Below are 27,783 nucleotides of genomic sequence, written 5' to 3' on the forward strand. Positions count from 1 at the left end.
CTCAGACAACACTCCATTGGGTTACAACACAACCCCCCCATCCTTTTTCTAATAAATGACCAACTGTCCAAAAAAAGGAGTCAGATTATCATATGCCCATTTCAGCATTTTCAGCACTTTTGCAAGGATAAGACAAGACATTTTGGCATAAATGATGCTACAACCATGTTTACACTATACTGACTTATTATAGTCTTCATACTATAGGTTCCTCATCTATTATAATGAACAGATTTTCTTCAGGGGCCTTTGCCTTTTTATTTTCAGAAAAGTAAGCTCCTTTAAGTCAGGTTCTATATCTTCTAATTTCATGAACTCACCCATGCAGTTTTCCACTGAGGCACTGCCACCTTCTGGGATGTTTTTTAAAATAATAATAATAATAATAACAGTAATAGTAGTAGTACCGCTGAGCTGCCGATCGGAAGGTCGGCGGTTCGAAACCGCGCGGCGGGGTGAGCTCCCGTTGCTCGTCCCAGCTCCTGCTCACCTAGCAGTTCGAAAACATGCAAATGTGAGTAGATCAATAGGTACCGCTTTGGCGGGAAGGTAACGGCGTTCCGTGAGTCATGCTGGCCACATGACCCGGAAGTGTCTATGACAACGCCGGCTCTAAGGCTTAGAAACGGAGATGAGCACCGCCCCCTAGAGTCGGACACGACTGGACTTTACGTCGAGGGAAACCTTTACCTTTACTTTAACCCTACTTGGCATCCAAATTCTGGCAAAATCAGCCAGTGCCCAAGAGACAGCTTCCTCAAAATAGGAGAGAAAAAACTCTCAATTTAAACTAGATTTGGCAGAATCCATTTTCATACTACAGTATAGTGAAAAAGGTCCAGCTATGAAAAATATTAAACAGTTTAAAAGTCTAGAGAAAATCAAAAGAATCATACCTCTTCACCAAGGTATTATATATAAAAAATTATGGTACATTTTTCTTTTATAGGATGAAGTGGAAAATCCAAGGTATATTACTTAAGTATAAAAGTCCAGAATCATGAATGCAAAAAGAAAAAAGATTTAGAAGAATTTATACATCATGAAGTTCAGTTCTTGATTCCCACAGATGTTGTGCCTTAAAGCTGATAGCTTGTACAGGCAAAACAACAACAACTAGTAAATAGAAACTGCTCAGATAAAAGAAGGGCCTTATAGGGAAGATTCTAACATTTGGATGTGATTCTGTATTCTAAAAGCAAAAAATAATGAAATTTGAGAGAATTATGGGAACAAGTGATCTCAGAATGTAGCAACTCATATACCTTGAAACACAAGGGTACACAGAGAGCTACAAACAAAATGGTATTTGAGCTTAGCAATACAAACAAACAAACATGCTGTATGAGGTGATGCCACAGTTAAGCCATGCTTTAGTGTTAGAAGACACTCAAGTGTCTTCTAAAATATTAACCTTTTTTCTTCTCAGGATTTAAGTCTCAAGGAGAGAATGTATTGGTCCAGAATGCAGCCGCATGGGCAGTTATGAGTGCCCCAAGATCGGCACATGTGACATCACTGCTGCGCGAGCTGCACTGGGTGCCAGTCTGCTTCCAGGTCCAATTCAAGGTGTTGGTTGACCTTTAAAGCCCTACATGGCATAGGGCCAGGGTACCTGAGGGACTGTCTCATCCCCATAACATCGACCCGTCCCACCCGGTCATGCACAGAGGGCATGCTACAGATCCCGTCAGCAAGGGAATTCCACCTGGCAGGGTCCAGGAGGCGAGCCTTCTCTGCAGTGGCACCTGCCCTTTGGAACATTCTGCCCCTGGAGGTGAGGCAGGCCCCTTTGCTCCCGGCCTTCCAGAAGGATTTGAAGACCTGTAATCTCCTCCACTTGGATTTTATATTTATATTTATTATTTTAGTATCTCGATTGCTTACTTTGTAATTTTATATATTGATGCTTTTAAATGGTTAATTTTCTTGTAAACTGCCCAGAGTCCCCCTTTTCAGGGGGAGATGGGCGGTGATAGAAATTGGAATAAATAATAAATAAATAAAGTATGTAATCTAATTATAATGTAAGTATATCCTTACAAGTACATACAATAGAATTAGGTAATCTCTCATGTGTACAATATTTATTTGGGTTGTGCAACATTTCAGATCTATCCCAAGGGAAAAAAAACATGGCTGCTTTAAGGAGTAGCAGATATATTTGTGCCCCCTTGAAACCTGAAGCACCTTTTCAGAATCAAATACGAAGCACTGCACAGCCCTACTATCTTCTGGTGCATCTCTGTAGTTTTCAGAAAGGTTTTTAAGTGGAGGAAAGATCCCAGGTTGAATGTATATGTTTCTTGTTCCTTTCACTAACCTCATTTGAGTCACATAATCATGATTTTTGTTATTACTAGAAAGACAGCATTCCTTTCTTACACAGTTTACTAAAACATGTCCATTCTTATGTCTTTCACTGTTACTGGGCAAAAATTATCTCCCTTCAGAAGGCGTCAAGCTCCTCAAATGACTAGTGATACGAGAATCTAGAGGTTTTCCCCATTTCTCTCATTCATTAGTCATAGATTCACAAAAGAAAGAAATCATGAGAACTTTGGATAATTGGTAACAAGCAAGCATAGCTTCCAAAATTACTCGTTAGAGGAGAGTTCAAACTAGGTGTCCAGGTTCAAATGTTCACATTAAGCTATGATAATTTAAATTCCTAGTGACTGTAATTGCTCCCATTTGCAGAAAAAGCTAAGTGGGAATGACCTGGAAGTATGCACCATCAAGCTAGCTCGTTACCAATAAGATAGTTTTCCAGCAACTTGGCTTAGTTTTTTTACACAGTCACTGTCAGTTTTTTTGCTTTCTAATTCAGTTTTCATCATTAAAACGGCAAACGCAACTAAACACACTGAACCTTGTTTTTATGAAAATAGCTTCCCTCAACCTGACATCCTCCAGATTCCTAGAGTTTTGAGCCATATAGGATTTCCAGATAATCTGGCTGGTGCCAGATCAGAGAAACTGAAGGCTATGATTTTTCTTAATTCAAATAATGCATTTGAGGAGCTATATTATATGAGGGACAAATAAGAGTGGTTGTATGTCTGGTTAAAACATACCAGACAAAAAAGCTAACATACTCACCACTACTTCTTCCTCTTTTTGTTCTCCCTTTTCTTCTTCTTCATCATTACTTCCAGTCTCTCCTCCATCTTCTTCATCACTGCTGGAGGATTCCAAGATTTCACGCATGTCCATCCTCCAATTAGCAGGAATAGTTTTCCAATGGAAGAATAAGCTTGCCTCTTGTACCCCTTGGGAAGAAAATGACCCATCAAGGTATTCAGGATCAACACTTCATTATTGCCAATCAGTACTAACCCTCCTTCTTTGCTGAGCCGTTTTGATTTCAGATTGTTACAAAATTCAGCGCTGAACTTTATTTAGCTCTAGAAGATGTAAGATTTAAGCATGTAAGTTTCTAACAACTGATACATTTCTCAGGCTTATTGTTGCCATTAGCTTATGTCCCAGATGTTAAATCTTGAAGAAAATTAATTATATTAAAATACCCACAAATTGTTCATTAGTTACTGATGTATTTATGATGGTGCCAGTGAAACTTTCTTATTATTCATTGATTATTGCAAGATGCCTGGACATTAGAGTATCAGCTCATCATAACTTTCATCCCTCTGAACATGTAATGTTCTAATGTGGCAATATTCAATTCCTGTGATAAAACAAAGCTGCTATAGCTTGTCAAGCAAACTTTCTTTACAAAATACCTCTGAAATAGTGATTACATATTCGTATGTAAGATTATCTTCTATATGTCAGTGGCGATCTATCATTTTGTTATGATAAATCTAGCATATACAACTGTATTTTAGAATTCTGTACTTCACTGATCTTGCTTCTTGCCAGTTGAGCTTGGGATCAGAATTGAGTACAGCACAAACAGGGCCATCAATAACCATTTGGCATTACCTGCAACTGTGTATCTTCTTTCACGTTAAGAACATAATATGGTGATTAACATATATACTGCACAATCAATTAACTTATTAATAATCTAATTAACAAATGTTGACATTTACCTTTATTAGAAGACAGCTCAGCTTTTGTAAAGTCTAATTCCTCAGTGTCCTTTCTTGCTACTGAATAACTGCAATAAAATTAATTATTTCCATTATGTTTGTCCTAAAAAGTTGGCTGACTTATATTTCTCTTAAGTCTTTCTTTTTAAACAGTATTCCTTTCAGGGTGTTACTTGTATTGCCAATGATAAAAATTTGCACTATCTCTGTTCTCCATGGAAATGTTATTTCAGCATTTAACATTTAGCAAAGTTATGTTCTCACATATAATATTAAATACAACATTTTGAAAGAGTATGTTAGGCACCTATCACAAGATTTTAATTAATTAAATAAATACCTGCTCCCATCAGTATTGGCCCAACCAATTAACTTGACCAGGAAGAAACTGGGGAGGCTCAGGAGAGGTGACACTGCTTTTCTATCGCAGCCCTGATGTTGTGGAACAGCCTCCCCACAGAGATCAGGCTGGCTCCTCTTTGCTGGTCTTTCAGAAATTCTTGACGAGTGAACCATTCCACAACAATTTCCCCTGATGTGAATGTGGCCATCTCTACTCTTATTTATCATTATCTTCTTTCGGACATTTTTACTTTTGTACTGTTTTAGTGGATGTTTTTTTTTTACCATGTGTAAGCTTGTGTTTTTTCTATAGAAGCTGCTGAGACTCTGACTGCAGCAACATAGAAATATGTTTAAAAACAAATAAATTTAATTTATTAATCATCAGGTAAGATGGCACCCAATGGAAGTTTTTGGCAGGGGATGTTCGAACCTATTCTTCTCCTTCATATGCACCATGTATTCTTCTGATCTCATCTGTTCCTTTTTAGCCATTATCTGGTGTCTTTAACTATATACTGTAAGCTGCCTAGAGTGTGATTATGGTGGAATACAAGCTAACAAATAGATAAATAAAACAATGTCACAGCTTTTCCATGGCTGCCCCTTACCTTATGGAATACACTCCCCCCAGCAATCCGGCATGCCCACCCCCTGTCAGCCTTCTGGAAGGCCATTAAAACATGGCTCTTTTCACAGGCACTGGGGTAGATTGGTAGAGCCCACAGAGAGTTGTTGGGGGCCTCTGGGAGGTGGATCGAAGCACTGGGTTTTTAGTTTTTATCACTATGAGCCTCCCAGAGTTGTTTTAAGATGGGCGACCATACAAATCTTGTAAAACAAACAAATAAATAAATAAATAGCTTGTCTTTAAATTTGACTACTTTGGTTTGCCTACCTTGTAAGACAACATTAGATCAGGCCTAAAGAATAGAGCACAAAACACGGACCTGGGTTCAAATTCCAGTTCTACCATGGATTTACTGGGGGGGGTTGATCAAGCCAATACCCCAGAGTTTGGAATCCAATTCTACAGAAATGGAATAGTAACTCACTTGACAAAATTGTTGCTGCATATGCTGACTGTATAAGTGGTAAAGCACTGTAAGATCTACAAAGAGACCACCATGTGAAAGTATTGTCCATTTATAACAAGCTATCTTCAAATGTATGAATATCTGTATGTTTGGTATTTCTGCTAGATTAATCTGAAGTATATGCTATCCTTCCAAATTGCCAGAAATATAGGTGCAGTTATCAAGGTTTATCAGTATTTATCTAGAGCTATATTTTGACTTGAAAAGTCAGTTGGACTGAAAGTTAAAGATGCACTAGCAGAATGGAAAAGAAAAATGAACTATTATGGATGGCCCTTCTTCTCAGAAGCACATGATTTCGTTTAGTGAATTTTAACTTCTCTTGCATCATGCACTTATTCTGTGAAAAAGGGATCAATATAGAACTGTTGGTATTGTTTTGGATTAAAAACATTAATTGCTTTAAAATGCATATATGAAATTAAATGAAATATAATTGAGAAATAATTTAATACACACCTCTAAACACTAAATACTTTACTTAACAGAACTTTCTTGTTCTGTTCTTACAGCAAAGAAGCAAAGTTCAATGCTCAGCATAGCCCTGATATGTATTAATAAGGTGTTAAGGGCAGGCACCAGTAATGGAACTTCTCCAGAAAAAGTCAAGAATTATATATTCTTATGCATTCTTGATGCACAAATGTGAAATTTTCTGCAAGAATGAATCTAGGTGCCTGCTTAATTTGTTATATTTTTACCTGATGAATTTCTGAGTAAGTCAGGAGTAGAGGAAAAGTAATTTTTCTAGCACAAGTCAAAATAACTGTCATGAGTAAGGATGGCGAGCAGGGGGCTCCCATCCAGACTGTCAAGCGCATGCGTAGCACTGATGAATTGTTCAGCCATTCAAAGAGACACAGATCGGGACCGCCTTAACCCTTGGGGGTTATATGTCTGGGTTTTCCCCACGCTTCTTCAGTTTGTTAGGATTCCTGTTAAGTACTAGCAATAAATATTAGAGACCAGTTCCTTGTCTCAGTGTGTTTCCTGGTTGTTAGGACAATAACTCTTTACATATCATTTCAAGATAGCTTTAAGACATAAATAAACTATAAAGAATAAATGGGCTATACATTATTTAGAAATATCTTCTATGCATTATTTCAGTACTTTTTGTTTGGTCAGTGCCTATACTCAGAATTTATAGACCGGGTTCATATACTGTACTAATTAATGATACAATTTGTTTGGTTTGGCTGTGTAACACATATTCAGCTAATATGCTTTGTCAGTCATGGTTTGTGACTTTACCCATAGCATATAATTTTTCAATGTCACCAATAATGAAGACTTCCAAAATAGTTGTACTTGCCCCAGGATCATCTCAAACTCAGTAAAATAAATAAATAGTTCCCTATTAAATACTTTTAAGTCACTTCTTCCTGGTTTTCTGCTTCTAAGTTACTTATTAAAAGATAAAGTCAATATATATTTATAAGCTAAAAGCTGCAGAAAAACCAGAACAGAAACTAAAAATCCAGAAATAGAAATATATAAAATGCACAGTTAATTTTTTATTAGTGTCTTAATATATTCAGACTATTAACTGTGCCATTCTTGCATTGTATCTGGATCAAGTAGAAAAGTTTCTATATTTCTGTATTTCACGTAGAATAATTGTTAGCATCTTAATAGCTCCTTTAAGGAGCAACCAGCAGATACAGGAAAGATACATGTACAATGGATCTGAAGCAACTTTGCCCACTTCAGATCCAAAATTCACACTTCTGCAGTTCAGTACACACACACACACACAAATTCTCAGCGCTATATAGGAAGGTTGTCTAAAAATTACTCACAATTTGGAATCTGCAAAAGATCGAACTAAACACTGGTCCTTTTTCACTAAAATGTCATCGCTGCAGCTGGGGGATAACACCTGGAGTTTCAAGTAAAACACTTTAGAGTGAGCATTTTCCATTACCTTTTCCATTAGGTCAAAAAAAAATCAGTTTATGTAAACAAGGTTCCAACTTTGTTATGTCAACTCCCAGTCACAACAATTTTCTAGAAAAAATACAAGGAATCACTATGAAGAGAATTTTGTCTCCTCTCTTTAGATAAATTGTATTATTAATATATTATAATATATATTATAATATATTTATAATATAATTATAAATTATATATAGTTAATATTAAATTTAGAACAAGAACATGTATATCACACTATTCACACGGTAACAAATGGAACTCATTGCCACATAAATGCAGTAATTGCCCTATGAATTTAATAGTGTGATGAGTCTGATCTAGCACCATTCTCTTGTACTTAAAGGAAAGCTGTGGAAGATGGGGAGCCAATTAGCATTCAATTCTAACAACAGTATTGGAATTACTGTCAATAATAAATTATTTTGCTTTCTCTGAAAGATATAGTTTATATGCCAGGTATTTCCCTGATGATACAATGGTCCTAGGTGGAGAAAAGTGAAGAAGATGGAGAAGAGTGGAGTGGGGTCAGGAGAAACAGATAGAACTAGGACTGAGCTATCTCAGAATGCGATGCAAATCCTTGTGCAGTGCTACCAAAAAAACCCTTCCTATATAAAGTTTTTACCCAACCTATGAGCTTTATTTAGCTTTAGAAGAAACAAGATTTAAGCATGTCAGATTTTAACAATTGTATGATTAAACTGAAACATTTCTCAGGATTATTTTTGCCGTTAACCTACATATGTCCCAGACATTTAATCTTGAAGAAATTTCTGACTTAAGGTGGAACTAAATGGTATTATGCAATCAAGTAGTTGAAATGAGTCATTCAGGCCATCAAGTCCACTTCCCAATTCAATGTAGGAATTGAGTTTGCCATGGCATTTACAAAGAAGCAGCAGCTACAGATTTCCTCCCTACTTGCATATGTGGAGAACATACATGGGAGTTTTATCAAGCAGATGATCCAGCCCAGTGGGCAGCATCTTAATATCATCCGAGCTATACTGTGAGGAGATTGTATGATTCTTTGAGGACAATACTACCTGGATTCATCACTTTAGACAATAATCTACCTACCTATTCCATTGCACTGATTCCATTTTATTGCTTGCCTCCTAACAAAGCAAATAAGGTTCTTGGATTTGTTCATGCAAGATAGATATTAAATCTCTCACCTGCTTGGCTTTTAAGGGCCTCTAAAATCTCTACCCTACCAATGGTCACTGCTTTTTTTGTTGGTAGATTTTCCCATTATCCTAACAGAAACAGTGGTAGGGACCTTGTTTACAACATCATTGGACCTGACTGATTTTAATAAGGATCTGTCAGTGTCCAATGTTCTATATTCAGTCAAGCTTATGAAGAATTATTGCTGGAAAATATTGGAAGGTTTCTGCACAACCCCTTAGGAACTATTGTGGGGCTCCCTACAAGATTGTGCCTATTATTTAACATCCCAATTTAGAAGAAACAGATCCAACATTGGTGACTCATTTACTGATGACCTCAATAATGGACTATTCAATGACCACTTCATGGAATGGATCCTGACGACAGTTCAAAAACTGCAACTGGCTCAGAATGCAGCAGCACGGCTATTCGGTAATACTTCTTAGAGCTTCCACATTATCCCCATCTTCAACAGCTTCAACAGAGGCTGACTACTCTCTGAGTCCAATCTGAAGAGCTCATAATATTAAATAATGCTCTACTTGACCTAAAGCCAAGCTATTTACAAGCCTTTCTACTCCCATATAACTCATTCCATACTCTAAGGTTATCAATAGAATCAATTCTTTTTTCCCCATTATGTCAGGATTTATAGAACAAATGTCTCAGGGCAGTTACATTGCGACCTGGTGTTGGAGGACATTACCATCAGTCCATTGGCATGGACAGGTCATTCTTTGGTTGCCCCCTGATTCTCTGGGACCATCCACCTCCACAGGGAGAAGGGCCTGTTATGTTGGCCCTCCTCGGGCAACTGATGGACTCTGTTGGGCTCCAGAGGGAGCTTGGGGTTTTTCCCGAAGACCTGTCAGGCAGTTCAGCCGAGGTCTTGGCTATAGCCTGGAATAGGCATGTGACTGAGGCCCTGGGCCAGATTACTCCATACGGCCTCTCTCTGTGTGCCAATCCTGGGGTGCTTAGTTTTCTGATGAGCTCCAGTAGATGAAACACCAGAAGCAACACTTGGAGCGCCACTGGAGAAAGACAAAGAGTGAATCCAATTGAACTCGAGTAAGGGCATACATTACAGCGATAAGGACGGCAAAATACTGCTATTTCTCTGCCCTTATTGCATCTGCTGTTAGCCAACCCACTGGGGGTGGCTGGATCACAGGATCATCTGCAGGTCCTAGGTGAGGAATATTCAAGCAGTCTAGCAGGTGAGTCACTCAGGTTCACTTGGACACTGACTAGGCAAGTCCAAGTAATTTGCTCAGGCAGAGTTTTATGATGTTATTTGGACTGAGTTTGATTCTGTCACACCCATGGCAGTACACAAGGTCCTTCTGTCTGTTACTCCGGCCACCTATTTATTAGATCCTGGCCCCTCCTAGATTATTAAGGCAATCTGGGAAGTGACCACAGGGTATGTCCTTGAGGTGGTTTCAGCCTCTTTGAGAGAGGGGGTGGTCCCACCAGCCTTGAAGGAGGCAGTAGTATGTCCCTTCCTCAAGAGGTCATTGCTGGTCCTATTTCAGTCTGGTTTCAGACCAAGCTACAATATGGAGACAGCACTGGTTGTGCTTGTTGATGACCCTTACGGAGCCAGGATGGGGGTGGTGCATCCATCCTAGTGTTCCTCTCAGCAGCTTTCAACACTGTTTACCGCAATATCCTTCTGAATCGACTGTGGGGGTTTAGGAGCGCGAGGCATTGTGCTCCAGTGGTTCATATCCTTCCTCAGTGGTTGGTTCCAGTTGGTGTTGGGGGGGGGAGAGATTGCATCCACAGGCCCTTATGTGTGGGATGTCTCAGGACTCGATGCTCTCCCCTCTCCTGTTTAACATCCACATGAAACCACTGGGTGAGGTCATCCGCCAGTTCAGTATCATCAGTATGCTGATGATCCCAGCTTTATATCTCAATCCTGAGCTGCACAGGTGAAGCTATTGATGTATCGACCCAGTGTCTGGAGGCTGGATGAGGCGGAACAGACTTTGACTCAATCCTAACAAGACTGAGTGGCTGTGGCTGTTTGGACCCTGAGGGTTGGGGATGTTACCAAAGTTGGTCTTGGATGGGGCTGCATTTCCCCACTCAAGACTGGTACACAACTTGGGGGTCTTTCTGGACTCACACTACTGCTTTAAGAACAGGTGGTAGCTGTGGCCAGGAAGGCCTTTGTACAGGTTCACCCAGTGTGCCAGTTGTACCCTTTCCTCAATCAGGATACCCATCAGATAGTCACTCATGCCCTGGTCACCTCACAGTTGGATTATTGCAATGCGCTCTATATGGGGCTGCCCTTGAAGACCACCTGGAAGCTTCTGCTGGTTCAAAATGCAGTGGTGCAAACAGTAACAGGAACCTTTCAGTATGCCCATGTGTCACCACTGCTACATGAGCTGCATTGGTTGCCAGTTGGCTTCCAAGTGCAATTCAAGGTGCTTTTATTACCTATAAAACCCGGTATGGTATAGGGCCTGGATATCTGAGGGACTGCTTATCTCCAATCGTTTCTGCCCACCCAGTTCATTCCGGCAGACTGAGTGCACTCCAGGTCCCCTCAGTTAAATGTTGTCATCTTGCGGGACCAAGTAAGCATGCCTTCTCTTCCAGAGCCCCATCCTCTGGAACAGCATCCTCCAGAGATAAGGATAGCATCCCCTCTCCTAGGATTCCAGAAACTCTTTAAACCTGGCTTTGGCCCTAGGTCTGGAGTTAATGTATTATTGTATTTTGGGGGGCCTGTTTTGTTTGATTTGTGTTGCTTTTAAGACTGTTTTAATCTGGACCGCCTGTGTGGTTTTATGTTTTATTGGATTTTTTGGTTTTGTATGCTGCCCAGAGTCCACTGGAGTTGGGGGGCTATAACAAATTTGAATAAAATTAATAAAATAGCCAGAGAGTTGAAACAACACTACTTGTTACATTTACAAGTAGCCTCAAAACATATTTACTTAGGCCTTTCACTGCTGCTTTTTTGTTTGGTGCTTTTCTGTCTGTCATACATTCACTCATTCATTGGATTTATACGGCTGCCCATCTCACATCTTGACTCATGTTTTAATACTGTTGGTGGGGATGGTGTATTGTATCTCTGTATGCTGCTACAACTGTAAAGGGAGTGGACAGCATATAAATCCAAAAGACAGAAAGTTTGATTTTTGTAGAATACCACCATTTTATTGGTTAGATTTCTATCTTGTTTTTTTTGTCCAGGAGCTCAAAGAAGAGTCACAGAGCCCCATCCTCTCATTTTACCCACAATAATCCTGTGAGATAGGTTAGAATGAAAAAGAGTGGTGGTTCAAAGTCAAAGCAAAGGTTAGATTTTAACCTGGGTCTCCCCTCTGCCAGTCTGACACCTTTACTAGCTTTTAGAATATATTTATAGGGAAGTTCAAATGAAAATTGGAAGTGGGAGTCAAAGAGTTTTTGACATACTCTCAGAGTCAGCTGACATGAAAACAGGTTTCACTATAATGATATTCTATAAATTACATAAATTCTAAATAATGGCTAGCAGCTTTTGAGCTAGAAAGAAAAATACAAACTTGAAGGTGAAGCATTGTGCCCCCAAGATGCAAACTTCTTGAATTTGAAAAACATTTCATTTTCATTCTTAAGACTTTTAAATACTTCTTACTCACCAAAGCTGGATACCACTCTGCCTTTTCAGTACTGGATACCACACTGACAATTTTACCAAGCAATTCATCATTAAGACGTCTCTTATCTTCCTCTTCCTCCTCACTACTTTCTTCCTCCTTTTCATCTTCATTACTAAAGGATTAGGCATATAAGGGTTTACACTGTCAGAATGTGGAAGTAATACTCAAAAAGAGACTATAACTTCATCATAGCCATTGGATGTTGAGCTCAATATGGCAGGGGCTCTTTCTTGGCAATCTATTTTGTGGGAAACAATTTAGCAAAGAGTAGAGTGTCACCTTTACAGAGTAGCATCAGTAGAGGTTCTGGTGCTAATTTACCAATGTTGCTGAAAGGAAATACTTAGTTGACAATTGGGAATCACCGGATTTCTATGCTTCTACCCATACGTTGAGCTATGATGTTTTAGTCAAGGGCAATATTTCTCAATCTCAACAACTTTAAGATATGTGGATTTCAACTCCCAGAATTCTCCAGCTAGCATGCTTGCTACCGAATTCTGGGAGTTGAAGTCCAGACCTCTCAAAGTTGCTGAGGTGGAGAAACACTGATCTAGAGGATTTAAGAGCTGTCCTATTGCTTTTGTTGTTGTTCATTCATTCAGTCGCTTCCGACTCTTCGTGACTTCATGGACCAGCCCACACCAGAGCTTCCTGTCAGTCATGGCCACCCCCAGCTCTCCCAAGGTCGAGTCCATCACCTCTAGAATATCATCTACCCATCTTGCCCTTGGTTGGCCCCTCTTCCTTTTGCCTTCCACTCTCCCCAGCATCATCTTCTTCTCCAGGCTGTCCTGTCTTCTCATTATGTGGCCAAAGCACTTTTGCCTTTAATATCATTCCCTCAAGTGAGCAGTCTGGCTTTATTTCCTGGAGGATGGACTGGTTTGATCTTCTTGCAGTCCAAGGCACTCTCAGAATTTTCCTCCAACACCACAGTTCAAAAGCATCGATCTTCCTTCTCTCAGCCTTCCTTATGGTCCAGCTCTCGCAGCCATGTTACTACGGGGAACACCATTGCTTTAACTATGCGGACCTTTGTTGTCAGTGTGATGTCTCTGCTCTTAACTATTTTATCGAGATTTGTCATTGCTCTCCTCCCAAGAATTAAACGTCTTCTGATTTCCTGGCTGCAGTCAGTGTCTGCAGTAATCTTCGCACCTAGAAATACAAAGTCTTTCACTGCTTCTACATTTTCTCCCTCTATTTGCCAGTTATCAATCAGGCTGGTTGCCATAATCTTGGTTTTTTTTGAGGTTTAGCTGCAAGCCAGCTTTTGCACTTTCTTCTTTCACCTTCATCATAAGGCTCCTCAGTTCCTCTTCGCTTTCAGCCATCAAAGTGATATCATCTGCATATCTGAGATTGTTAATGTTTCTTCCAGCGATTTTAACTCCAGCCTTGGATTCCTCAAGCCCAGCATGTTGCATGATGTGTTCTGCATACAAGTTGAATAGGTAGGGTGAGAGTATACAATCCTGCCACACTCCTTTCCCAATCTAAACCAGACCGTTGTTCCGTGGTCTGTTCTTACTGTTGCTAGTGGTTGTTATACAGATTCTTCAGGAGGCAGACAAGATGACTTGGTATCCCCATATTGCCAAGAACTTGCCACAATTTGTTATGGTCCACATAGTCAAAGGCTTTAGAATAGTCAATAAAACAGAAATAGATGTTTTTCTGAAACTCCCTGGCTTTTTCCATTATCCAGCGGATATCGGCACTCAGGAATATGTCTACCTACTCAGATGGTCCACTGTTTAAGCTCATACCCTCTTTAAAACAATGGAATATGCCAATTAGGAACATGCACAAAGAAATAAAAAACAGACTTGCTCAAAGGAAAGCTAAACTCACAATTACATAAATAATGCACACTATATAAGTGTGTCAAATTTTGCATAATATGTTCCTGCACTGTCAGATACTGAATAACAAGCATAGGAAATCCTGCCCTCTGTTCACTTAAACTTCTTTCTCCATCACATTTTAAACCTTTTCACAGCACAAGGGACTAGAAATGCATTTCTAAGATACCCTACAGCATAGACATCTAAATTTGGGAGAAATCCAGGAAGACATCTACTCTTGCTTAGCACATAGGTTCTGCATGCTTCTTCCACTGTACTTGTCAGTCCAGAAGAGAAGACACTTGAGCTCCCTTTTCCTTCATGACCTCAGGAGCTGTTCACAGATTATAAACATCTGGCCTAGGGCTGCCACTTCCTGATCTGAGTCTTATCAACTAGTTCTATACTTGCCAGGCCCTTTTTAAACAGTAAGTAGTTTTATTGTTTACACTAACCTGACCCTTCTCCTTTATTTGACAGATATATTGACAATAAAGAGAATCTCAGAACGATTTCTGATATGATAGAGTGCAGATCCCACCAAGCACAACGAATTGTTCAAATCCATCTGTGTGCTTGAATTTGTATGCAATCTGACACATAATTACCAGTAGACTGCATGATAATATCAAGTCCAATCCCCCAAATTGTCAAGTTCATTTCTGAAGATATTCTTTGTGCAAAACATGCACAGTTGCTGCTGAAGGATAAATGCCTCATCCCAATGCAGGGGACAGATAAAGCTGCCAAAGAAAACCCATACAAAATATGGCATCATAAAAGTCACTCACACAGGAAGAGAAGATCTCCTTCCTCTGTTGGATTTCTTTCCAATTACAGGTGTTCCAAAGTGCTCTGGGTTTGTTAGCGGCAGTTGGTCAAGTGTCTAAGGAAGGAAGTCAAAAAAGACCGTTTGCTGATTTTCCAATAAAAAAGTGAAATACAATTTAAAAAACAATTGTAAAGTCTCACCTCACTTTCAGCAAAGTGCCTCTCCCCCTTCAAACACAGCGAGGTCCGTCTCAATGTCCTCTCATCACCATCATCAAAAACTAAACAAAGCCAGAGCAAAATTATTAATTAAATAGGAAAGTATTTTCTAAATAAAGCTAAACAGTAAGTATAAATTATTCTAGTAAATAAAATTCTGTATGCTTCAACTGTTCTTTCAACATACGTGGAACATCTACCAGCAACGGGTGTAAGAAGGTGTAAGACTTTTGTAAGCAAAGGCACCTCTCCATCCCAATCATAATTTCTCTCCTTAAAAGAAATATATTGCATGAGTATCCTGCTCTTTCACAACTTTATCCTTCCTACTCAGGATGCTGATCAAGGCTTCACCTGCTTGATCTTACTAAGACTGCAACATTTGGGTAAACTACTCACAGATTAATTTCAGTTTTCTACAGAATAAACCATTTTTGTGATGTTGAACTATATCTTGGCTTGCCTCCCAGTGCTGTTTATGACCATGAACAGTCAAACATGGGTAAAACACGTGCATACTGAAATTCTGCTCAGCTAACAAGGATTATGAATAGCACAATATAGAAGTGCTACTAACAGAGAGAGAAAAGGAATATTTTAGTAATGCATCAGATATGTGTGGGCTTTACTCGCACATTGGCTTGGAATTATGGAACTGAAACTGAACACATCTGGACTGCAAGAAGTAATATGTTATTCTAATCCTGATCACATTCCATAATACAGTTTACTTTATGAAAGTATGAAACACAAATGTTTGAATGACATAGAGCAGGCTTCTTAAATCACATGTTTCATAGTTTTCTTAAAACAATAGAGGTTGAGGCACACAGTAATAAAATCAACAAGAGAAAGTAGGTGTGTGTGCATACATGCAGTGAACAGCATTTTCTCTGTTCTGAATGACACTGAATGTTATCAGTTATTCATAAAGAATAAACAAGTAAATCCAAAGTTTGGTGTTTGTTTAATTTGTTTCATAAACACGGTCATCCAACATGTAATATGCCATGTGAAAAAGTAATTGTCCCCTTAGATTTAATAACTGGCTGTACCACCTTTACATGCAATAACTGAAAACAAGCATTTCCTGTAGCTGATGATCAGTCTCTCATATCACTGTGCAGGAGTTTTGCCCCATTCCTCAACTAAGTAACTTCAACTAAATAACAGTTAACGCTTTCCTAGCATGAACTGTTTATTTCAGGTTTCTTATATAACACATGTCTAAGGGGTTTAGGTCTGGACTTTAACTTAGCCATTTGTAAACATGGAAAACGTTCTTCTTAATTCATTCTATTGTTGATTTGCTTGTATCTTTGGGATAACGGTCATGCTACATGACCCACCTGTGATTCAGCTTCACCTGACAGATGGCTTCATATTCTCCTCAAAAATTATCCCATATAAGCAGAATGCATACTTCCTTCTGATGGAAAACCTGTCAGGGCCTTGGGGCAGCAAGGCATCCCCAAACCATGGCACTATCACCTCCATGCTTGGTATTTTGAATGAAGTTCTTATTGTGAAATGCAGTGATTTGTTTCTGTCAAGCGTAACAACACCCACGCAGCCTGAAATTTTTCACTTTCGACTCATCTGCCTGTAGAACTTTTGTCCAGAGGTCTGGTAGAGTTCAGATGAGCATAAATTTTCTTGTTAGTGAACAATGACTTCTGCCTTACTTTTCCATGAATCCCATTTTTACCCAATACTTTTCTGATGGTGGGGGTATCAACAATGAATTTAGTGAATGTGAGAATGGCCTGCAGTTCCCCAGGTGATGCTCTGGGGTTCTTTTTGACTTCCTGGACAATGTTATACTGCACCCTTGGAAGTGATTTTGAAGGAAAGCTATTCTGTCTTGTCCCAAATCTTCTGCATTTAAAGACTATAACTGTGGATGGGTAGAGCCTCAGAGCTTTAGAAATATTTTCATAACCTTTTCTAGACTGATAGGCATCAATGACTTTTTTGACAGAGTTCTTCAAACACTTAAGCTCCTAGAACCTATTTAGCCCTAGAATGATACGCTTCTAAAATCTATCGCTCTAAGTGAGTTATTTGAACTGAGGGAACAGGAGCAGGGACAATTACTTTTTCATACTAGCACATCACAAGTTGGATGACTTTGTTTATGAAATAAATGGCACAAATACCAAGCTTTGGGGTGATTCTTTTCCACAAAGATTCCCTTAACATATGTATGACCCACAGGAAGCACTGATAGCATTCAGTGTAAGATATCCCAGAATTCAAAAAATTTGAAAGGGGATTAATATTTTTTTCACAGAACTATATTATGTGAAAAGCAAAGGTCTATGATTAGTCCCATAGAGCCCTCCTTTTATTGCTACCCTCTAGTACAAACCATTGACCATAACCCCATCAGTTACATAACAACACCTTCCAATGAGCAGGCATAGGTGCACTGGAAGAGAGGAAACCATGCTTTCTAAAATATATCAAATTTTGCTTTCATTTTAAAAATAAGTTACTAGGTTGAAAAAGATTATACACAGCAATTTAATGTAATGATATATTATAAAAATACTGCATGTCATCAAATTCTGTTTCTACCACTCTTCTTACTACTGAAAACAAGGCTGCTTTTATCTCTTTTTATCATATCATGCCTTTTATCATATTGCTCCCCCTATGTTCTTTCAGCTAAATATTCCTTACTTTTAAATCTCCTTCACATGGAGCCTATTTCAAATTAAAGTCATCTTGAGCATGTCCTTTTCAAGAACACAGCTGTTCTTAAAGAGCCTACTGTCAAGGAACCATTAAATTAAGAATGCCAGAAACGAGAACTGTCAGACCAGTGTATTCCTATTTTGCTATCTTACAGTGTTATAGTGCACATACAAACAATATCATTTCCTAACATATATTTTAATTAAAATATGTATATGATTAGATTTAATATTGCAGCTTCAGTGTTTCCCAATTGTTTCACAAATGCATAAACACACATGATAGCTCAGAATTGTCCCCATTTACTGTATGCTGTCCAGAGTCACACTGAGTTAGGCAGCCTAGTATGTAAGTAAAAGCACAAAGCATTCAAAAAGGTGTTTCACAATGTGCAGAAGCACAATACACCTGTTTTTAAATTGTTAAAGCAGCCACATCTTTTGCAAGACTCAGGTGGCTGCTTCAAAAGCTGTTCCCAACTATAAACATGCACATGCACAGACAATAGTTCTGCTGGGATTGTCAACTATCCAAAGTAAGTGTGCATGCACACACATAAGGAATCAGCAAAAATTGGTTTTGATGTAACTGTGTTGCCTTGCAAAAGATGTGGTTGCTTTAGTGATAGGAAGAAAAGTACTTTGTTCAAACAGAGACATGAAGTACCTCTGTTCAATGCTTGCCCACCCCTAATTATTAACAATTCCAGCCTTGTTCCTACCGAAAACTCCAGGCAGCTCTCAAGCTTATTTTACCCTTGAAGAAATGATGTGAAGTATAATGGGTTGCAAGGTGGTGGATAAGCTTGGCCTGAACATTGAGCTTAATGGTCTAGAGTTTTGAACCTGCTCCTGATCCAACATTCCAATCACTTCACCACATTCTGGGGCCTTGCTATACTTTCCAGGGCAAAGTAGAGGGGTGAAAGCGACTTAGCACATTCATAGCTAAATCTGAACAGAAGATGTCTTGGTTCATGGCCCCATCTCTTTAAACCCAAATGCCAGACTATTAGAGATAGCCCAATACCATGAGGTGAGATGCCACTCCTCTGAATCCATGTTTCTGCTGCAAAAAAACCACTTCCCAGAAATGCGATTAAGGCATCCTGGTTAGAATGACAGTATTGCAGCCAGTTACTAAAGTATCACATGGCTAGAAAACTCATTCCCTCTGGCAATACACCCAGTTCATGCTTTTGTCAATCCTCCGATCTTTCTAGAGCTGCAATTCTATACATGTTAATATAACAGTAAGTACTACACACACATATTATACGTATAGAATTATGCAGCCCAGAAAGAGAAAACCATGCCATTACTGAAATGTTCAAAATTTGTGTTTTTTCATATTAATTGTGAAGTTCAGATGTAAGCTGCATCCAATAATGAGCATAAATTTTCTGATCTACACCACTTTTACGGACATTCACAGACCAAATTGCTATCTTCATATAATCTATTCCCCTTGCCTCAAACTACAACCCCATGTATATAGTCCATGGGAGTAAATTCTACAGAGCTCAGAGACTTATTTTTGAATAGGATTCTTTATACATTATCAAGCCAAAAAGACTGAAATTTCACATATTCAACAAATCAGTTGTGGAAGCAATTTCTTCCACTATTTTTATTATGCAAACAGGTGTATTTAAAACCATAATTATCTCTAGGCTAAGGGAAGTGACAGAAATATGAATAAAATCCTCTGTTTTGAAGTTCATCATTTATGGACTAGAAAGGAAAAAAAAATCCTTATTCCTTGGAAACTATTCTGGTGCATCAGTGACCAAGTGTTTTAACTGAGATGTCTGGAAATACATGAGGTTATTGAGACTCATAACCAAATATATCCCTTCTTTTGACTCTAGTGTATCAATATGGAAAAGACAAAAAGATTTCATTAAATGTTGATGTCATGAGCAGTGATGGTGAGCAGGAGGGGGGCCCTATCCAGGGGGGAAAACGCATGCGTAGTAGTGAGGAGTTGAGCAGTCATTCAAAGAGACACAGAACAGACCCGCCTTGACTTTTGGGGTTTATCTCTATGGGTTTTCTCAAGCTTCTTCAGTTTGTTAGGATTTTCTGTCGTAGCAGTAATAAACACTAGAGACCTATTCCTCGTCTCAGCGTGGTTCCTGACTGTTAGGACAGTTATAGATTTTCTGAATTTTTGCATATTTTGCGACTGAATGTTATCAGAGTTTCATGTATCCTACTGATACATAAAAAGAGTAAGTGAACAGGTAAACTAAAATTTGCTGCTGGATTCTTTTATTTCATAAACAAAATCTTCCAAGAGATATAGAAAACTTCACAAAATCTGAAAAGGAGTAAACACTTTTGCATGGAAAAACATTGAAACTATTCCTTTCTTATGTTTTCAACTTTTATGTGCTGCTAACAAATGGGCTAAATGATAGCACAAGAACTCTGTACACATTGAGAAAGCAGGTAGAAGAATCTAATAGCAGAATTCCTACCTCTCATGTAAATATTTTGTACATATTAAACTAAAGACTTTTTAAGATATGGTAGGTTTGTTAGGTTCAACAAATAATTTTAATATGACTGAGCAATCAAATGATGGAGTCCAATAAAATATTAACCAGTAGACATGTATCGCTCCATTTCTCCTTCAGACCATTCCCAGTACAGAATTAACCTCCAGAAAACCACCAGTCCATTCCCAGAAGGGCATGTTCCCAAGAAAAATAGAGTACTTCAGATTTTTCTTCAACATTCCACGACTAGGAAAGTAGGTGTTGTACATTCTTACTTTCCAACTACTGATTATGTAACTGATGCTGAAGACCAAGTGAGCCTTCAGATCCAATGAAAGCCTTGACTCTTTTGTCCAAAGCACTTTAAGATGGTACTTTTTCTCCTGAAATGTAAAATGCTTTAAAGTCCCCTCTCTCAAATACAAACCACTGCAGCATATTTAGCCATTTTCTTTACGTAGACAATGTCTCTGAGTGTACATAAAAAGTAGGCAATTGCTCATGAGAAAATAGATGTGCAGTATAGAAAAGAAAAACATATTTCAGTGCAAGTTACTCTTTAGTAATAAAAATAAATTAAAATAATACTTACCTACGGTATACCAGCTGGCATCTGTCAGTTTACTGATGATAGCTTCTTGAAAGGTTCCATCAGGCATCTTGGTTTCAACAACTGCACCAGCCTAAAATGATGATGATGATGATGTTTAATGTCCTATTGAAGATTGACTCTTTTAATTAAATCTAATAGATGATCCCATTTCCTCAGGGAAATGGGAATCCCAGAATATTTCATTGTCCTCATGTGAAACCCATACACAGGACAGGAAGCCACAGCCCAGACAGAACATGGCAAAACAGACTGGCTCCAGGTCAGCAAAGAAGTGAAACAAGGCTGTATACTCTACCCTTATTTATTCAGCCACCATGCTGAAAATATACTGAGGGAAGCTAGATTGAAAAAAAGGATGAGCATGATTTTAAAATTTGGAGGAAGGAACATTAATAACCTGTGCTATGCTGATGACACTTCTCTGATTGCTGAAAGTACAAACGATCTGAAAGCTTTAGTGATGGAAGTTAAGGAGCACAGTGAAACAACTGGAACTAAGATTAAATATAAAGACCAAACTAATGAAAACAGGTACAACAACCAGCCTTAGAACTGACAATGAATATACAGAAATGGTGGACAGCTTCTGCCTTAACATTCACTCAAAGTGTTGTCCAAACCTATGATGCCAATTTCCCTAGATTAAAACTTAAAGTGACACTTTAACACACTTTTCAGTCTGGAAGAACTATGAGTTCCCATACTGCTTACAACAGTCAAGGAGGCTCCATCAGTATCTGACCTCATCTCTTCCCATCCGGTCAAGGCTAAAGAACTGATATTTTCTGGACAGTGTGTCTAGGGTATTATCATGTTTATTAATGAATAGGTTGAACCATCTTACCCTCTCTATCAGCATATCATCTCTCATGTATCAGTACAGCAGTATTGGCAAAATAAACCTGCATCTACCACTTGAATCAGTCCAGTGGGTTAATCCAATACATTAGCTTATTTTCTCATAGCACATTCAAATTGTCTCCCAGCAGTAAAAATTATCAAGTGATCAGTAGAAAGCAACAGTAAAGCATTAAAAAAATAAGAACCTAAATCCTCAATCCAAAAGATGTTAGCTGAATTTAAAAATTTTGACTTCAACACAGCTGTGAAGTATAAATATGCTATCAAAAATAAAGCTATACTATTGAATTTAGGAACTATGTATCTGCTCCTGAATGAAATTGTTACTTGAATATGTGCAGTGAAATAAATTGTAATATTTTTAATGATGTTCTCTTTTACTGGTAATTTCTTTCCTATTGCTTTCCTATCTCCTTCCCAAAATAGTTAGTGATATCCTCTTTTGTAACATTGAATGAAAAAATATGCCTGTTTCTTGAAGCCGAAGCCAAATCAATAGTTTTATTTCAGTCATTCCAAATAATTTTAAAAATCTAATCAGTATAACTGAAGAAAAGATGTTACATACATACCCTTAAAGGTCCTTTCACCTGATCATCTTGCACTAACTGTGTTGAATTATCTTGCTTTAAGATCACCTAAATATTTTGAAAGAAATGTCAAACAATTTTACTTGTACAATATTAAAAAAAAAAGTGTAATTTAAACTTGCTAAGACCCAGACTAAAACAGAAGTCTGCTCACAGGACATTCCCAATGAAGAAAGGAAGACTGACTATCACTGCAAGCTAAAGTTAGTGAAAATGTCTTAGGACACTCTTATTTGGAAGGAAATTCTAAGTTGTATGCTGGTATAGATGGGGGCAATCTGGGCTTTCCCTCTCCATGGTAGGCTGCATTTGCCAAATAGACCTATATACCTTGAAGTCTCCTGTTGGGGAAAATGTAAGGAAATTATTTTCACTAACTTTAGCCTGCAGTACAAAATAAATGTAAATGTAACATTGGAGCATAAGCAGTTGATGAGTAGATAGCATTTAATCATTTGCCAAATGCCTATCAAATAAAGTGAGAAAGCACTTTATACTCTTAACAGAAATTTGTCAAGTTCAGCTGTATCCCACAGATTATGTGTGCCAAACCAACAGAGCAAGCTATAAGCATCTATCAAAAGTAAGCCTCATTGAATTCAATGAGGCTTACTTGAAGGAATATGAGTATAAAATTTTAATCTAAATCTGGTCCTTACAAATGGCATTTTAGCAGACAATCATTAAAATGGGCTATTAATTTAGATATTCTTTCCTATGAAATGACTGAGCAAGTACAACAACTGGGCCATACATTCTTCATTTTGAGGAACACTGAAGACAGCACCAATTAAACATGTTAACAATCCAGGAATTCTGATTGCACACGGTTTGCAAATTTATATCCTACATTGAGATTAGAAAGACTCCATACATGTGAAACTTCAAAACAACTTATATAAGTTTTACAAAGATTTCCAGATCAGTAATAAGCATAAATTAATATTAAATATTGATAGTCAGCTTCAGTCTGTCTGATTCAGGCAGAGAAAGCTACCCAGGGAAAATTCAATACTTAGTCTTGTACATACTATTTATTAACTGAGGTATCAGAAGGAAGTGTTGAGTGAGATGGGCAGTGATGAAATTCGAAATTTAAATAAATAAATAAAAAGTAACTGACAGTTCGTACAACTGAAATTTAATGAGCTATCCTGTATCTTGGCAAACTATCTCCATGGAAGGTCTTCCTAGGGGCAATAATCATCAGGAGGGCATATTCTTTGTATGCTCAGGTCCAAATTCAGTTCCTGGTGTGTTCAGTTAACAGTTTCTCAGAGAGAAAATTATGTGAAAACCTGGCTGCCATGAAAAATTTTTGCCAGCTAAACTAGACAATACAGATCTATACAAATGTACTGCTAGAACTTGCACAAGGCAAATTAGAGAGTTCTCTAATGGTCTTTAAGCTCCTAGTCATTAGCATTTCCTCTTACCTTAACTTTCACCAGCCTTTTAACTGTCTTAATTTTTGCCTCACAGAAAGCACCCCGATATTTGGCACTGACATCAGTCCCCACTGTTAGGTAGGCAGGCTCATCTGCTGCCTGAAGAAAAAGCAGAAAGATCAATAAAAAACAAGGCTGAACTGACAGAAGAGTTCAAATAAGCTTCTCACATTTTAAACTATTAGTCCAGTTTTATCATAAGTAACAGCTTTAAAATCACTAAGGTTGTCTCAGCTGATAGATTTGACAATAAAATACCTTGGTTTTAGAGAGGCACATGCGTGCAAACTTCTGCCACGAAAAGCTGCTTTTTGAAAAAGGCCCAAATTTTATTTTTAAAAACAATCTACATCTCCCAAACAAAGCACACAGAGTTATCTATGTCACAATTTGTAATATAGTAATGTTACAGATGCTAGTATAGCAGCCCATACATTAGAAAGTCCTACTACATTTAACAGCACTCTCTCCCAAGTAAGCATATACTGGGCTTCAGACCTGGTCCTCGAGTCAGGATGGAAGTCATTAAAACATAGTGTTTCAATGAATGAACAGCATACTGTTGTAAAATAACATGGTGACATTTATACCACAATAAAAAAATGTTCTGCCAGAAATCCTGAACACTGAATACTATTTTCACACTGGGAATACCTATACACCTGTCAACTTCAATTGTATATGTTGAATGGTATCAGCTCCTCACCTATCTCAGACAAAACAAACATGTAACAACAGAAAAACCAGCAAAAAATCTGTCAATTATGGGTACGAACACAGTTTTACTTCTCCCCAACCTAACAGGAAAAGTGTATTTTCAACATACTGTAAAAATTATTTCTTTCCCACTTCTGTCAACAAATAATGTATACCAGACTGGCCCTGGCCTTGTTGGCCTTTTGGAAGGGCCTGAAGACATGGCTTTGCCATTTGGCCTGTGGATCTGGCAGCTGTGGTATGGAGCCCACAAAGTGGCTATATTGTTAGTGAAATTGACTGTACCCTCCTGATTACATTTTTATGTTTTTAATAGTTTTTATTGTTTATTGTTTCTGTTGTTATGTCTTTCGTTATTTTTTGTATTGTATAGTTAAAACACAATTTTAACTCTGTAAGCTGCCCAGGCATGTATATGAGATGGGCAACTGTGTAAATTTAACAAATACATAATGATTAAAAAGTTCAGACTCGCTACTTATTTTATTGCTAAATGTGTAATTTGTAAATACATAAAAAAATATACATTTTAAACATGAATGCAGAAATAAAAAAAACAAATGCAAAGAACCGAAGTTCAATATTTTTCTGCATTCTTAAATTCTGATTGCTTTAGTCAAATGCAAACACTTTCTTTAACATGTATAGATAAAAATGATCTTTTTTTATCTTGCAAGAAAGGGAATGAAGGCTTTGTCTTCCATGTTTTTAAGGACCCATTTGCCCTGGTACAACTTATCTACTTATCTCTGAGAGCAAACTTCACTGCTTTGCATGCAAAAGGACTCAGTGCCCAACATAGAAGAGACTACTACCTGATTTTGCAAGTTTTGACAGCTCACTGTTGCCACAGTAGCTCAGGAAGTGTACGGAACACAATGATATCCTTTTCATGTTTTCATTTTAAAGAAAGTAAGCAAAATATTACATCCTCAGAGTAGCAAATGAAGAGGAAAGGGTAAGATAGGGAAGGTCACTCCAAAACAGACATGGAGATTTACCTTCATATTTGAAGGTTATTTGAGGGATTCCAGCTCAAAGCGTTTTTGTGTACCACAGTTGAAGAAAATCTGGAAGCAAAGGGGAAAGAGATTATCAGATTCATCAATTTTAAAGAAAGATCACTGACCTATGAATCACTTATGAAAACTATGGTCAGTTGTTAAAAGTACTGCCTTTTGGTGCTATAAACATCCTCTAAAATCCTAAAATATTCACACCAGCATAGCTTGCATTTGAAAAATAAGAAAAAAGTGCTGAAAAGGATTAAGTGGGTCTTTTGGAGTTCTGGTGGAAGAAGAATGGATGCCTCTATGTTCTGCCTTAGCTTCCTCTTGATTGTCACTTCCTTTGTATAAGTCACCACTGTTGCTCCCTCTTTCTTTGCAACCTGTTAGGAAAATAAGGGAACTCCATATACATGCAAAATATAAATCCTATAGAAGAAGGGATTGCTCAGATAATAGGTCAAAAATTACAGTCTGCATCTGTCATTGCTCATGATTTATGAATCTGAAACCAAGACATTAGCTGTGTAAATAAATAAGATTAACCTCACAGACCAACCTACCTATACAGATAGACTTTCAAATGATTTCTATTCATATTTGCTCAGAAGTATGTGGAGTACTCTCAGATTTACTTGGGACTGCAGCAGTCACCCAAAGAGCTGCCTTCTCTCAATGTATGACAATAATCTGGGCAATTTAAAAAGCTTTCATTCCTTTCTGGTAGCACTAGTCTCCCTCAAATGATTCAAGGCCTTTCCCACCACTTCCCCATATGGTGTTGTCTAGTGGTCTGGGCCCCTTCATAGAAAACATAAATTTCACATGCCATTTTCAAAAAGTATATTCTTCCTCCATTAAACTACATTTGTTTTCACTTTATTCTGTTCTTACCACAGAGGGAAATGTTCCCCCATCCCACAAACCCAGGTCTTCCTCAAGCCACAAAAACTGTGAGCATCCTGTACAACAGGATCCCAACAGACAACCCCCTGGAGGTGTCTCCTGCCCTCCAAAACTACTCATGGACCCACCCACCCCCATACATCCCACTTCGTGATTGTAATGGTGGGAAAAGAAGAGGGCCTGAGTGAAACAGGAAGGAGTGGAAGACGAGCTAACTAGGTGAGTGAGATAGAAGAGGAAGGCAAGAATCCGCTTATGTCCCTCCGAGAAAGATTAGAACGACTGACGAAGGTGGAGGGAACGAAACCTGCAAAGAAAGACAAGCCAGCCCCACAACGAAGCGAGGCCATCCTGAGATGTGGTCCGAGGGGGGCAGCGGAGAAAAGCAACATCCCACCCCGGCCCATCTTCTAAGTGAGGAAAGAGGAAGACCGGACTAGTTTATTCCCAATAAGGGCAAAAGCAGAAATCACCCCCCCCCATTTCACCAACCCTCCCTCGCTGTTGTCCCCGTCAGCCAACCTTCCGAGCTGAGGAAGAGGAATGCACCCCAACCCCAACCTTCCCCGTCCGTTCGAGGGATCGCGAGTCAGTCGCCTTCGCCGCCCCCGGTCTGAGGACGGATTCCCGGCCCGGCCCCCTCTCAACTCCACCGTTTCACTCCCAGTCCCCTCCCCCCACCCGCTTGCAAGCCCCCCGCAAACTCACTGCTGAGTGCAATCCACGGCGGCAGCCCTCCTCGCCCGGCGTAGAGCGCGGGCGCCCCGGCCGAAGACACCGTCCGACCCCCACCAGGAACAAGCCGCGACAGCAGCGGCCGAGGAGGAGGAGGTCGACGACGACGACAGCAGCAGCAGCAGCAATAGGGGCTGTCCCGCCTTGCTCCGCCTTCCCTTCTTCTCCGCCCCCTCGGCAACCCGGGCTCGGCGGCTCCCACTCACTGACGGACCGAGTGACACTCTTTCGCTCAGCGCTGCTCACCACCCAAATAACAAGCTGTTGAGCAGTAGGGGCGCTGCGCGGCCTCTCATTGGCTCCTCCCCTCGCGCACCCCCTCCGCACCCGTGACGCTCGAGGGGGACATGCCCCTCCCTTATTGGGTGCTTCGCGTGCCTCCCGCCTTTCATTGGACTGCGGAAGAGCGTCTCTGGGATGGCGATTGGGCCAGCGGGCAAGCTTTTTTTTAAAGGGAGAGCGAACGGGGAAGAGACTTTTCATTGGCTTAAATCGTAGAGCAGCCAAGCCCTGTTGGACGCCCGGACTTTAAAAGGGAGTGAAGTCAAAGTTTCCACCGGTCCCGCCCTCTTTCCTTTGCC

The 27,783-nt window shown here is 39.1% G+C and overlaps 1 protein-coding gene across 1 annotated transcript in view; it reads right to left on the bottom strand.

Moving 5' to 3' along the window:
- The window catches only part of ARID4A (AT-rich interaction domain 4A), a 68,837-nt gene extending 41,402 nt beyond the window's left edge, over window positions 1-27,435 (bottom strand). The window contains exons 1-11 of the mRNA XM_063290479.1: window positions 27,176-27,435; window positions 25,556-25,624; window positions 23,826-23,936; window positions 22,372-22,437; window positions 20,918-21,008; window positions 15,105-15,184; window positions 14,924-15,018; window positions 12,262-12,394; window positions 7,300-7,379; window positions 4,059-4,126; window positions 3,103-3,272 (exon numbers count right to left, since the gene is read on the bottom strand). Coding sequence (XP_063146549.1) covers window positions 3,103-3,272; window positions 4,059-4,126; window positions 7,300-7,379; window positions 12,262-12,394; window positions 14,924-15,018; window positions 15,105-15,184; window positions 20,918-21,008; window positions 22,372-22,437; window positions 23,826-23,936; window positions 25,556-25,561 — 900 coding nt within the window. The 5' untranslated portion in view covers window positions 25,562-25,624; window positions 27,176-27,435. The remainder of the gene's footprint in view (window positions 1-3,102; window positions 3,273-4,058; window positions 4,127-7,299; window positions 7,380-12,261; window positions 12,395-14,923; window positions 15,019-15,104; window positions 15,185-20,917; window positions 21,009-22,371; window positions 22,438-23,825; window positions 23,937-25,555; window positions 25,625-27,175) is intronic.
- Window positions 27,436-27,783: the final 348 nt, after the last annotated feature.

Source organism: Candoia aspera, chromosome 1 (assembly GCF_035149785.1).
Source record: "Candoia aspera isolate rCanAsp1 chromosome 1, rCanAsp1.hap2, whole genome shotgun sequence".
NCBI lineage: Eukaryota > Metazoa > Chordata > Lepidosauria > Squamata > Boidae > Candoia > Candoia aspera.